The sequence below is a fragment of the Python bivittatus genome, unplaced genomic scaffold, assembly GCF_059951505.1.
Source record: "Python bivittatus isolate LINGU-HERP-01145 unplaced genomic scaffold, Pbiv_v1 ctg000210_np1212, whole genome shotgun sequence".
Lineage (NCBI taxonomy): Eukaryota > Metazoa > Chordata > Lepidosauria > Squamata > Pythonidae > Python > Python bivittatus.
The window spans coordinates 6,608,810-6,623,783 of NW_028277053.1; the positions used below are offsets into that span (position 1 = coordinate 6,608,810).

At 38.8% G+C, this 14,974-nt stretch overlaps 1 protein-coding gene across 5 annotated transcripts in view; it reads right to left on the bottom strand.

Moving 5' to 3' along the window:
- The window catches only part of TUBGCP4 (tubulin gamma complex component 4), a 38,483-nt gene that overhangs the window by 17,213 nt on the left and 6,296 nt on the right, over window positions 1-14,974 (bottom strand). For all 5 annotated transcript variants that reach the window (XR_015795887.1, XR_015795885.1, XR_015795886.1 and 2 more), the window contains 3 exons: window positions 14,405-14,461; window positions 14,026-14,105; window positions 13,552-13,753 (listed from right to left, as the gene is read on the bottom strand). Coding sequence is in view for 2 of the 5 variants with exons in the window: in XM_088139346.1 (XP_087995472.1) it covers window positions 13,552-13,753; window positions 14,026-14,105; window positions 14,405-14,461 (339 nt within the window). In the remaining 3 variants the exon portion in view is untranslated. The remainder of the gene's footprint in view (window positions 1-13,551; window positions 13,754-14,025; window positions 14,106-14,404; window positions 14,462-14,974) is intronic.

Consider the following 14,974-nt stretch of genomic DNA (forward strand, 5'->3'; position numbering starts at 1 on the left):
AGGAGCCTGCGGGCCAAACTGGGTGAAGGAGTGCCTGGTGAGAGAAAAGAGTACAGATATAGTGGGCATAACTGAAACCTGGTGGGAATATCAGGGGGACATGGCTATTCCTGGTGACAAACTCCATAGGAAAGACAGTTGGTCATGGCACTGATGAGGGAGGAAGCAATACTAAACCTACTCTCAAGTAGTACTCAGGACCTGGTGAGAGAAATATATGGGCATAGTGCGATAACATTCAACATTCAAAGAAGCAATAACCTACACAGCTGTCCCTCACAGTCATATCTGACTCCAAAAAGGGGGATTTCTCAAAATTGAGAAGACTGGTGAAAAAGAAATGTCAGAGAAAACTGAAAAGGCAAACTCCTTCTAGGAATCTTGGCTGTTGTTTAGAACCACAAAAACAGAGGCTTGGGCACAAGGTATACCTACAATTAGGAAAATGCCCCCAAAGTTCAAGAAGCGGCCTGCATGGTTGCCCAGTGTTGTAAAGGAGGCTATTAAGTCCAAGAAAGTATCATTTATATAGTAGAAGACCCGTCCTAATGAAGAAAACAAAAAAAGAGCATAAACTCTGGCAAAAGAAACACAAAAAATCAGTGAGGGAGGCAAAAAGAAAATGAGAGGAACGTATTGCCGAAACTATGGAGAAAGGTAACAAATGATTCTTCAAACCCATTAGAAGCAGGAAGCCAGCCAAGGAGACCACTGGTTTCTTGGATGAAGGAGGAGTCAAAGGTGTGCTAAGAGGACAAAGGATAAAAGATATGATGCCGGAAGATGAGCCCCTCGGGTCGGAAGGTGTCCAACATGCTACTGGGGAAGAGCGGAGGGCAATTCCAAGTAGCTCCAGAAAGAGTGAAGCGGCTGGGCCAAAGCCGAAAGGACGTTCAGCTGTGGATGTATCTGGAAGTGAAAAGAAGGTCCGAAAGAACAATATTGTATAGGTACCTGGAATGTAAGATCTATGAACCAAGGCAAGCTGGATGTGGTCAAACATGAGATAACAAGGTTGAGCGTTAACATCTTGGGAATCAGCGAATTAAAATGGACGGGAATGGGTGAATTTAATTCAGGTGACCATTATATCTACTACTGTGGACAAGAAACCCTTAGAAGCAATGGAGTAGCACTCATAGTCAATAAGAGAGTGGGAAAGGCAGTAATGGGGTACAACTTCAAAAACGACAGAATGATCTCAGAGCGAATCCAAGGCAAACCATTCAACATCACAGTAATCCAAGTCTATGCCCCAACCACTGATGCCGAAGAAGCTGAAGTTGACCGGTTCTATGAAGACCTACAACACCTTCTAGAACTAGCACCAAAAAAAGATGTCCTTTTCATCATAGGGGATTGGAATGCTAAAGTAGGAAGTCAAGGAATAATTGGAACAACAGGCAAGTTTGGCCTTGGAGTACAAAATGAAGCAGGCCAAAGGCTAATAGAGTTCTGTCAAGAGAACAAGCTGGTCACAGCAAACACTCTTTTCCAACAACACAAGAGACAACTCTACACATGGACATCACCAGATGGTCAATACCGAAACCAGATTGATTATATACTTTGCAGCCAAAGATGGAGAAGCTCTATACAGATAGCAAAAACAAGACCAGGAGCTGATTGTGGCTCAGATCATGAGCTGCTTACTGCAAAATTTAGGCTTAAATTGAAGAACGTAGGGAAAACCACTAGACCACTCAGGTATGACTTAGATCATATTCCTTGTGAGTACACAGTGAAGGTGATGAATAGATTTAGGGGATTAGATTTGGTAGACAGAGTGCCTGAAGAACTATGGACGGAGGTCCGTAACATTGTACAGGAGGCAGCAACTAAAACCATCCCAAAGAAAAAGAAATGCAAGAAAGCAAAATGGCTGTCTGATGAGGCTTTACAAATAGCTGTGGAAAGAAGGAATGCAAAAAGCAAGGGTGAAAGGGAAAGATATAAACAACTGAATGCAGATTTCCAGAGAATAGCAAGGAGAGATAAGAAGGCCTTCTTAAATGAAGAATGCAAAGAAATCGAGGAAAACAATAGAATGGGGAAGACCAGAGATCTCTTCAAGAAAACTGGAGATATCAAAGGAACGTTAAGTACAAAGATGGGCATGATAAAGGACAAAAAAGGCAGGGACCTAACAGAAGCAGAAGAGATTAAGAAGAGGTGGCAAGAATACCCAGAAGAACTATACAAGAAAGATCTTAATGTCCCTGATGTCCATGCTGGTGTGATCACTGACCTCGAGCTGGACATCCTAGAGAGCAAAGTCAAGTGGGCCTTAGGAAGCATTATTGAGAACAAAGCTAGCGGAGATGATAGTATTCCAGGTGAGCTATTTAAAATACTAAAAGATGATGCTGTTAAAGTGCTGCACTCAATATGCCAGCAAGTTTGGAAAACGCAACAGTGGCCATGGGATTGGAAAAGGTCAGTTTACGTTCCAATTCCAAAGAAGGGCAGTGCCAAAGAATGCTCAACTATCGCACAATTGCGCTCATTTCACATGCTAGCAAGGTTATGCTCAAAATCCTACGAGCTAGGCTTCAGCAGTATATGAACCGAGAACTACCGGATGTACAAGCTGTGTTTCGAAGAGGCAGAGGAACTAGAGATCAAATTGGCAACGTTCGGTGGATCACGGAGAAAGCACGAGAGTTCCAGAAAAACATCTACTTCTGCTTCATTGACTATGCAAAAGCCTTCGATTGTGTGGATCACAACAAACTGTGGCAAATTCTTAAAGAGATGGGAGTACCAGACCACCTTACCTGTCTCCTGAGAAATCTGTATGCGGGCCAAGAAGCAACAGTTAGAACCGGTCACGGAACAACCGATTGGTTCAAAATAGGGAAAGGAGTACGACAAGGCTGTATACTGTCACCCTGCTTATTTAACTTATATGCAGAGTACATCATAAGAAATGCCAGGCTGGAAGAATCACAAGCTGGAATTAAGATTGCAGGGAGAAACATCAACAACCTCAGATATGCAGACGATACCACTCTAATGGCAGAAAGTGAAGAAGAACTAAAGAGCCTCTTGATGAGGGTGAAAGAGGAGAGTGCAAAAGCTGGCTTGAAACTCAACATTAAAAAAAACTAAGATCATGGCATCTAGACCCATCAGTTCCTGGCAAATAGAAGGGGCAGAAATGGAAGCAGTAACAGACTTCATTTATTTGGGCTCCAAGATCACCGCAGACTGCAGCCATGAAATTAAAAGATGCTTGCTCCTTGGGATGAAAGCTATGGCAAACCTAGACAGCATATTAAAAAGCAGAGACATCACCTTGCTGACAAAGATCTGCATAGTCAAAGGTATGGTTTTCCCAGTAGTAATGTATGGCTGTGAGAGCTGGACCATAAAGAAGGCTGAGTGCCGAAGAATTGATACCTTTGAACTGTGGTGCTGGAAAAGACTCTTAAGAGTCCCCTGGACTGCTAGGAGGTCAAACCAGTCAATCTTAAAGGAAATCAACCCTGATTGCTCATTGGAAGGATCGATAATGAAGCTCAAGCTCAGATACTTTGGTCACCTAATGCGAAGAGAGATCTCTTTGGAGAAGACCCTGATGCTGGGAAAGATTGAAGGCAAAAGGAGAAGAGGACGGCAGAGGATGAGATGGTTAGATAGCATCACTGAAGCAATGAGCATGAAACTGAGCAAACTCAGGGAGGCAGTGAAGGACCGGAAGGCCTGGTGCAATATGGTTCATGGAGTCACGAAGAGTTGGACACAACTTAACGACTGAACAACAACAAAGAGGACAAAAGAAAATTGCAGAGAAGCTGCACAAATTCTTTGCTTCTGTCTTCAGAAGAGAAAAATGGGGGGAGATCCCTGAGGCTGCGCTCCTGCACTCAGGAAGGGAATCAGACAAACTGAGCCATAGAATGGTGATGAGAAAAGAAGTGCAAGGCCTGATTGACAAACTGAACATCAACAAATCATCAGGCCCCAATGGTCTCCAACCAAGAGTTATTAAGGAGCTTAAAGCTGAGTTCTAACTAATGTTTCTAACTAAAATATGCAACCTGTCTCTACACTTGGGCTCTGTAGCTGAGGTGGCCAATATGACTCCAATTTTTAAGAAAAGCTTACAAAACGATTCAGGAAATTATAGGCCTATCAGCTTAACATCTGTTCTGGGGTAGATTATGCATGGTGTGGATAACATGGGCAAGGAGAAGCTATTTTTCCCTTCCCAAAATACCAGAACCAGAGGTCACCCAATAAATTTGAAACCTGATAGACAAAAGGAATGTTTTTACACAATGTGTAATTCAACTTTGGAATTCGCTACCATGAGATGTGGTGCTAGTTACCAGCTTGGCTGGCTTCAAAAAATGGTTGGACAGACGGAAGGCGGAGCTGGCGTCGCGGCGGTACGGTGTGCGATCTGGAGCTCCCAAGATCGCAGCTGATATCTCCGATGCTGGACGGTCCCGAAGGACCTAAGCCGTCCCGTAGAGACGGCGACCAGATAGGGCACGTCCTGTTGATCCCAGGGATATCGCAAAATCTCTGGTTGATCCGGGAGAAGTCCCTGAAACCAGCGACGGAGCGGCAGCCATTGAGACTGCAAAAACCGGGACAGCTCCAAACGGAAGAAGAAAGTGTGTCAACCGGGTGAGATGGACCTTTATTATTCAATTTTGCTTAGAGAACACCCTAAGTAATCCAAAGTGAATTTTTAAAAGTGAAGAAAAGTGGGACTAAGCGGCGAGATTAAGCCTTTGGGAAAATTTTTTTTAGTTATTTAACTTTCCCTTTTTATGGACTTGAATCTGGCAGAGTGTGGTTTATTTCATTTTTAAACTCAACTGGACTGGCTTTTCTGTTTGATACTCAATAATTTCTGATTTCAAGCATTAGGACTAAGATTTTTTTTAGTGTTTTAAGAAGCATATTTCTTTTTCTCTTCTTTTCTCTTTTTTTTCCTCTCCTCTCTCCCCGTCTGGGAAAGAGGAAAAGCGAAGCGAAAGCCAATGAAAGAAAGTAGCACTGCCACCTAGAGGCTTGGATATATATATATATATTGTTTTTTCTACTGTGACTTGTTTTACTCATATTCAAGGACTCTTAAAAAGATAGCGAAGTGCATCACAAACTGTTTATATAGGTGCCACCTGAATAACTATAAACAAGACAGCGGAGAGTGGATTCTGAAAATGTTTAAGGTGGAAAGCCTGATTTAGTCACAAGAGCCTTGGACATTTAGTGGCAGTAGCGTACTTCTTGCTAGAGCCTTGTTTTTTTTTTTCTTTTTGTTTTTTCCTTTTTTTTTTTTTTCCTCTTTTTGTTCCTTTCTTCCTCTCTACCTTCTCTTCAGCTGGTTTTCTTTTTTTTTTTAAAAGAAAAGAAATTTAGCTTTCTTTTCCTCTTCCTTTAATTTTTTTTAACTGTATACTATTGGATTAAGGCGGACAAGTGCCTGAAGGTTTTTCCTTTTCCATTCCCTTTTATTTCCAGGTTTTTTTTTATCTCCTTTCTATTGTTTTTCATTCTCATTTTGTGGAATAGTATCTGTGGTTCTTGCCTTGTTCTCTCCCTCTTTTCTTTTTCTGCAGCTTTAAGCATCAAGATGAGCAAGAAAATAACAGCCCCAATCCCATCAACGTCAGTAGCTTCCTCTTCACCCCCTGGGAGACAACGTTCAATTCAGACAATGATACAATATGAAAAAGAGAAGGAAGTGACATTACAGGCAATTATGCAAGAAATTCAGAAGATTGGAAAGAGGACGGAGAATATTGAGCATAGAATTGAAAAGACAGATGAAAGTATACAACAGATGATGACAAAATATGAGGAGAGATTTAAGAAAATTGAAGATGAAGACATACAAAGAGATAAGAAAATTGGAGATATCGATACTCGACTGAGTGAAGTCGAAAAAGCCAGGAGTGACTTGCTAGGATGGGAAATTGATAAATCAGAATACTATTTGAGATTTCAAAACATAGAGGAAGGAAAAGGTGAAAACCTTGCGGAAATAATGACAGAAATACTGGCAGAAGCATTGGAGATAACCACAGAGAAGATGTCAGATGGGATGGATGAAATTTTTCGTGTCTATACGAGATATGCAATGAGAAATAAACTACCAAGAGAAGTACACATAAGATTTACTAAAAAACTATTAAGGCACAGATACTCCAGGTGGCAAGAGAGAAAACACTAAAGTACAAAGATAAAGAAATCGTAGTTCTGAAGCAGGTGCCAAGAAAAGTAAGAGATATAAGAAGGCAATATTCATTCCTGACTAAAGAGCTACTTAGAAGAGGAGTAAACTACAGATGGTTGATTCCAGAAGGTCTTCAGTTCACTTGGCAGGAACAAAGACAAAGAGTTGATACAGTCCAAAAAGCAGAGCTATTCTATTCAGAATTCTTTAAAGGAAAAGAAGAAGACACACAAAAGGAAGAATCGTTAATTGAGTTTCAAGAAGAAGGTGCAGCAGCAACTGGAAAAGAAAAAGAAGAAAGTGGGGGAGATGGTGTTCCCAGAGAACAACGAGAAGTAAGATCTACTAGAGCAATTAAACCCTCGTATAAAGCCTAACATGGAGGAAAGAAAATTGATTACGATCAATATAAATGGACTTAATCTGGCTATTAAAAGAAGGAAAGTATTTCATAAATTAGAGAAGTTAAAGTTTGATATAATTTGTCTGCAAGAAGTACATATCAAAAAACAACACGAATATTTGTTGCAGCAAAAAAAACTGGGTAAATTATTTACTTCCTTGACACAATGTAAAAAAAGAGGAGTGGTCCTATATATTAGAGATACAATGCCAGCAGAACAAATCTATGCGGATGATGATGGAAGGATTTTGATGGTTGAAATAATAGATAATAATGTTAAAATTCTTTTAATTGCAATTTATGCTCCCAATGACAATCAAGAAGAATTTTATAGGAAATTACATATGAAAATAGCTGAATTGGACTATGTTAACATCTGTATGATGGGAGACTTTAATGGAATAATGAATGATCAATTGGACCATAAAACACAGAAATTGACAAAGAGAACTAGGAAGACATTGCCAAAATCCTTCCTTCGAATGATAGAAGAAATAGACTTGAAAGATGCATGGAGAGAAAGAAATCCAGCAAATAAACAATATACTTTTTATTCAGACAGACATACATCTTGGTCTAGAACTGACATGATATGGATGTCAGCGGACTTATTTGCTAACATTCGAGAAATTGAAATACAAACAAGTACTTGGGCCGACCACAACCCAATGGTAGTTATTTGGAAAGGACAACGGAAGAGATTTAGATGGACTTTAAATAATAGGATACTAAAAGAAAAAGATTTCAAACAAAAAATAGAGAAAGAACTTACCTTCTTTTTTAATGAAAATAAAAAAGAGGATACATCATTACAGAATCTTTGGGATACAATGAAGGCTTATACAAGAGGTTTAATAATTGATTATACAAGGAAAAGAAACATAACGCAGAAAAAGACTTTTAAACTACTGGAGAATGATCATAAAAAATTGGAAGAAGAGTTACAGAAATCCCCGCAAAAAAAAGATATTAAAGCGAAAATGGATCTAATTAAACATAAAATGGGATTAATGGAAAAGGAGGAACTGGCACAAAAAATTAGAAGTGCTAAACAGAATTACTTTGAAGATGCAAATAAACCAGGTAGATGGCTAGCCTATAAACTGAGAAAAGAGAGAGAATCAAAAAGGATTAATCAATTGATAAATGAAGAAGGACAGATCTGCTTTGGTAATGAGGACAAGAAAAAAATTATACAAGACTACTATGGAAAATTGTATTATCAAGAGAATGTACAAGAAGAAGAAGTAAGACAATATTTACAGAAAGCGAAATTGCCTCAGATACCTAAAGACATTGAAATAATGTTAGAGGGGAATATAACTATGATGGAATTAACAGAAGCTCTAAAAAAGCAGAATGTCGGGAAAGCCCCGGGTCCAGATGGACTGCCAGTGGAATTTTACAAAACCTTCCAGGACATATTGAGCCTTCAACTATTGGAAGTTATGAATGAGGTTATGACAAAGAAGAGGATACCCCAAACATGGACTGAAGCATATATTACACTTATACCAAAGGAAGACGCTGACCCACAACAGGTTAAAAATTATAGACCTATATCCTTATTAAATTCAGATTATAAAATTTTTGCTTCAATATTGGCAGAAAGATTAAAAAGATATTTGAATAACTTTATCCATGTGGATCAAAACGGATTTTTGCCAAAGAGACAAATTAAAGACAACATGAGAGTAATTCTCGACACATTGGAATACTATGAGGCACATCCTGAAAAGCAAATGGCCTTGATATTTTTAGATGCACAAAAAGCCTTTGACAACGTGAATTGGCGATTTATGCTACTGCAATTGGAACAAATGGGCTTTGGTAGAAAATTTACCCAAGCCATTGAAACAATATATCACAAGCAGACTGCAAAAATTATGATAAATGGAGATTTAACAGAACAGATAGTCATAACAAAAGGGACGAGACAAGGTTGTCCACTATCGCCCTTGTTGTTTGTCTTAACATTAGAAGTGTTGAACAGGAATATAAGAGAAGAGAAAGAAATAAAAGGAATGAAGATCAAAAAGGAAGAGTACAAATTGCAAGCCTTCGCAGATGACCTAGTATTTATACTAGAGGACCCACTGGAAACAGCACCTAAATTAATTGAAAAGATAGAAGAATATGGAAAAGTAGCAGGATTAAAAATAAACAAAGATAAAACAAAGATATTAACAAAGAATATGTTAGCAAGGCAAAAGAAAGAATTGGAAGAAGTCTTGGAAATACAGGTCACAAACAGGGTTAAATACCTAGGGATATATATTACACCAAGATGTAGTACATTGAAGGAGGATAATTATGTTAAACTTAAACGACAGATTGCAATAGATCTGACAAAATGGGAGAATTTACAATTATCAATGATTGGGAGAATATCCACTATTAAGATGAATATATTGCCTAGGATCTTATATCTATTCCAGACAATTCCAATTCGTTTAGGGAAAGAGTTTTTTGATGATTTAAATAAAATTGTATTGAAATACATCTGGCAGGGTAAAAAGGCAAGAATAAAGCTTAAATTACTACAAGATGCAAGAGTAAGAGGTGGGTTTGCCTTGCCTAACTGGGAATTATACTATCAGGCGACAAATCTGATGTGGGTAAAGGACTGGATAACTTTAAGAAATAATAGACTATTGACCTTAGAGGGACATGACCTGTTGTTGGGCTGGCATGCTTTCTTATGGTATAAGGGAACGAAAACACAGGGCTACTTTAGAAGGCATTATATTCGAGAGGCATTGTTTTTAAACTGGGAGAAGACAAGAAGACAATATTATTTAAAAGTTCCACGATGGATATCCACTATTGAAGCCTTTTCTTATTCAATAACATATAAAAAGGAACAAACAGTTAGATATACTGAGATATTGAATGAAAAGGGTGAACTTAAAACTATGCAAGCGTTGGAAGAACAAGGTATAAAAATGAATTGGTTCTCATATTTGCAAATACAATCTAGATTCGATAAAGATTTTAAAGCAGAAGGTATTTATGATGAGCTGACTGTTTTAGACAAAATTTTGATGGGTACTGATGAAAAGGTGATTAAAAACTTTATGGACATTTACTAGAATTTAAGATGGAGGAAGAACAGGTTAAAGATACAATGATCGCATGGGGGAAAAATTTTGGATACGGAATGGATTTAGAGAAGTGGCAAAAATTATGGTCTCAAAACTATAAAATGACAATGTCAACTGCATATAAAGAAAATCTGTATAAGATGTTTTATAGGTGGCATTTACCTCCAGCAAGGATTGCGAGAATGTACAAGAACAAGTCTGATAAATGTTGGAAGTGTCATCAGATGCCCGGTACATATTACCATATGTGGTGGACATGCCCAGAAGCTAAAAGATATTGGATTAAAATCCACACATGGTTGGAAAAAATGATAAAACAACATATAGACTTTAAACCAGAGATATTCCTATTAGGAATTATACCTGAAACATATAGTAAAGAACTGAAATATTTGATTGTAAATGTTCTGACAGCGGCTAGAATTGTATTTGCTAAAAATTGGAAAAATGAAAAAGTACCTATGCAGGAGGAAGTCATTAAGAAAATTATGGAATGTGCAGAGATGAGTAAATTAACATTTGAAATTAGAGAGCAAGAAGATAAACAATTCTATATGATATGGGATTTGTTTTATCAATGGTTGGATGAAAAGATATAGTAATGTAATAGATCAGCAAATTATATAATAGAAACTTGACAAACTGATATAAATTACTATATATATATATATATATAATCAATGGATAAAAATGATATAAATCCTATTATGAAAGCTGGTGTTATAGACTAGTAATAAATGAATAATAATTGATAATTGATAAATATATAAATATGTGTTAGATAGATGACATGAGATTTTATATAAATGATGAGTGAAGATTATGAAAGGATGGCACAAATGATTGGTAACTGGCTGACACACAGTTTAAAATGGAAGATGGTTTTTTTAATGCTTTTTATGTTATTGTTTGTTTGTGTTTGTTGTAAAAAATAAAAAATTTATAAAAAAAAAAAATGGTTGGACCAATGCACGGAAGTCCTGGTGATCAACGACTATTAGCCTTGGTGGTAGTGTGACTGCCTCTCAAGGCCGCTCTGCTGGAAGACTAGTGGGCTTCCTTGCAGAGTTTGTTGGCACTGTGAGAACAGACTGCTGGACTAGATGTACCAAAAATCTGATCCAGAAGAGCACTGCTTATGTACTTTCTCACTAGCTCTACCTATACACTGGAGTCTCCTGCCTCAGGTAGCTGGATTGGCACTCTCACTGCTGGTGTTTCGCCAACAGATGAAGACTTTCCTTTTAGGATATTTTCTCCATCAGCACTGCATATGAAATCATTCCTAGAGGGAACCACCTTGATGTAGTAGAACAACAACCCTGGCAGAAGCACAATTGCTGGAAGCATCATCTTTGTCTGTAGGGTGTAAAGGAGAGGGCTGAAGCTAATGGAATCCACAAGGAGGCTAAGGATGGCGGGGGCTCTGCAAGCATGGGAAACCAATGCCCCTTGAAAGGGGAACCTGAAGTTTCAAGATACTTTAACTGAGTAAGTAATACTAAATAATGATTTATTAAATTTCTATGTCACCTGACAATGACTCTGGGCAGCTCACAATAATCAAAGAAATTACCATAGAATCAATAACAGATAAAGGACGGCAGGTTGACAGGCCAGATGGAATGAAGTGAGGGGTCTCAACTCTTCCTTGCCAAAGGCCAGGGTGAAGAGCCTGATCTTCATAGCTCTTCTAAACAACAGTGGAGTGGAGGCCATCCAGATCTCGGATGCAAAAAAATGCAAAATATAATAGGATTTTAGGGAACTATCTATTTCCTGCCAATATTTGCTTTATAGAATATATAAATTAGATGAGATCTTATGGATCACGCAGGTCAATCTTCACACACTCCTCTGTAGGACCTTTACATTACAGCAAGTTAACATCTTCTGATGGCTGTAGGGGAAGGCACATTTCAGAAAACACCTTATGCAGAAAGGTCTTGCCTCTGTCAGTTGGGATCACTCTACCGTGCATAACTCTACTGCAGTTTCTATGGAGATATTTATATCAAACGTCTAGACCTCCTCATTAGTCTGTTCCCCAGATGAATTTATGTAAAACTCCTAGCTGACAAAGAACCTAAAACAACACAAGCTGTCGCTAAGTTTGCATTTCTGCTTTGCTAATGGCAAATTAATATGGGACTGAGCGCTGGTTACATTGCGTAGACCATCAGAATGCTGTATAGTTCTGATCTCATTTTACTTTTTCTGTTTTAATACGTTTTCTTATTTTACTGTATTTTATCTTATTATTTTTATATTCTTGGTGGGTCAGTGACCTATAAGGAAGTCATTCATTTACAGTTCTACCCCCTGCTCAGTGCAGGAATCCCCTAAACCACCTCTAACAGGTGGCTAGTCAGGCCCTCTTTGAGGTCCACCAGTGTTCATGGTACACTGTTCTACCATTTAACTCTTCCTGTTAGGAAATGCCTTCTAACAGTCAGACTGAAACCTTTCATTCCCTTCAAGATGCTGTTCCCCTTGCACTTGGTTTCAAGAAGCACCCTGTCTTGCCTTTGATAGCCTTTTAGATATTGGTAGGCTGCAATGATATTTCCCTCCCCCTTGGTTTTCTCTCTCACAAGTTAAATATGCCCACTCATTTAAACCAATTTCTTGTGGGCTCTGATTTCCAAATACCTCCTCTGAACCCTTTCCAGTTTCTCTCTGTCCTTCTTTAAACTGAAGTGCCCAGACATGAACACATCGTTCCCCATACTTTACACCCATATAGTATAAAGCTAGGAATTCCCAATCCCATACTGATGTCTTTGATCTTACTGTCTCATTAACTCTCATTCTGGCATTTTCAACCCAGTTTTTTAGCCTACCAAGATCAGCTTGAATTTTGTTCTGTTTCCTAGGGTATTAGCTAGGTCACCCAATTTGGTCTGATCAGCATTCCTTCCTTCCACTTCAACTTTCAAATAATCAGTAAATATTCCAAAGAGGAATGGACCCAGGACCAAGCCTTACAGCTCCCCGCTTGATTCCTCATTCTGGAGACTCTTGATTTTCAAATCAGTCGCCATCCAGCTCATACTTGCCGAGTTTTCTAAATGCATGCAGAGTGTAAAGTCAATGTTGTTGCTTTTATTGTTTTTATAGCATCATTTATATATCGGTCTTCTTCTCCAGAGAGATTTGTTACTTTGGTTTACTGAGCTTTGTTCACCAAATAGACAACAAGACTTTCCGGCCAATAGCCTCAAACCAACAGCCAGAAAACTATATTCTGCTGCTAAGTTATTCCTAGGCTATGCTGAAGTAAGTTCACTGCTGCTGTTGGCTTCTGTAAGGTTCTGCAAAGCCTTTGCAAAACACATGCTCAAAAGTTGCTCCCACTGTTTGCTTTGGGAACCTAAAACATGTTTACATTGGCTTTAAAAAATAATTCCTTTGGCCAGTTTTGGCATAGATAGCTCTTGAACATGGACTTCATCTATCACCTCATTATGCAGCTCGAGATCAAAAATTGAGGGAGCAAGAACTTGTTTCGAATTCCCATTTTTCTCTATCATGGAACGCTCAAAACATTTCAAGTTTTGTCCTTTAGACCAAAAAAACCCACATGGTTGAGGCATCCAACTTTTATCTTATTGGAACACAGCCAGCTTAGACTGTTCTGATGAAACATTCCGAGTGGGCTGTTGTTTTTTTTTCCAGTTTCATGCATGCCTCTAGAAAAAGAATGCTTCCTGAGTTCAACAAGCTATGACTGAGGAACCAGCATGGAAACCTCCTTTTGGAGAACACCGTGAAGTCCAGATCTCTAACTCTTAATGAGAAGAAAATGACTTCTGATTTCTGAGCACATCAAGAACACTAAATCTTACCATATCCTGCAGCTCTCGTAGCTGCTTCCCTGTGAGTCCTCCAATGCCCAGATCATCATCATCATCTTCAGGCTGGGCTGAGATGACCCCCAGAGAGGGACCCTGCCTTATGAAGAATTCCTCATGCTGATCCAAGAGCAATCCATGCAGCATCCAGGCAGAGAGCTGTTTGTACAAAACTGCATGGCACATGGCTAAGACCCTGGAGAAGTATAGAAGGAAAATAAAACTTCAGAAGCACTGAGCACTGGCTTCAACCAGTGGGCAGCAAATGGAACTGGCAGCCAGGCAATATCTCTTCCTTGAGGAGTTGCACATTCCAATTAAAGCCCATGAATTCTGGATGCTCTGAATTGCTCTCTGACCATTTGCAGAGAATTAGTAAGAAGAAATGCTACTGAAAGCAGTGCTGTCCCTTGGGGGGGGCAGATTACTGGGGTACACCTAAAGGCCTCATGAATCAGAGTTCCTTACTTTTCCAGAGCATGACGCACAGGTGGCAAGCCACCACGACTGTATTTGTAGACTGTCTCCAAGATCTGACAACCATGAATCTGCCAAAGAAACAAGTTCAAACAAATCACTTCCAGGACAGAAAACCAAAGGTGCCCAAACACCAGCTGCCCTCCAGAAGGTCTGGACCAACCATCAGCAACCACCTGGACTTACCACCCTTTCTACATTTCTGCAAATAGTGGCAACAGAACTTCTCTTTTGCATTTCTCATTTCCAGCATGATGAAAAGAACAAGACTCGTCTCAGTTATTAGCTAGATATGTATCTTTTTATTAAACTGCTCCATAAACAAGGCCACCATAAACAAAGGCAGCCACAGATACCAGGAATACTGTACCTTCTGGGTCTTTATCTGCTCTACTACAATCATCAATGAGGGAAACAGGAGCTGAAACTGTAAAACAAAAATCAGTATTTAAGAATACAGTTGTTTGTTGAACTGGGGCAGAAAGTAAATAGTTTCTCGGCAGAATAAGACCTATTTAGTAATCTGGTATCTGGCACATGTAAAAACTTTTCTCCTGGGTTGCCTCCGAGCTACGTAACATATTCCCTTTGGGCTGTGATTCTTCCTTACTCTCTCTGCTTATAAAAAAGGATATCAAAAATCTTCTAAATGTTAAGATAATCTAGATAAGATCTGAATGTTGCTTTCAAATAGTAGCAGAGTTAATTGCTTTCTCCTAAAGAGCACTGGCACTTTTCAGTAAAGTGGTACAAAAAATGCTAAATAGATGCCACACTATGCTACTTTAAGCAGGTGGAGCTACACAAAACAGCCTTAGTTACTCCGTCCTATGCAAGAGTGCCCTTTCCAATTTTAGGATCTAGCGTAGTAAAAAAAAAAAAAAGTATGTTTCAAATCAAACAAAACCCTCAACTAACCAGTAACTTTAGATTAAAAAAT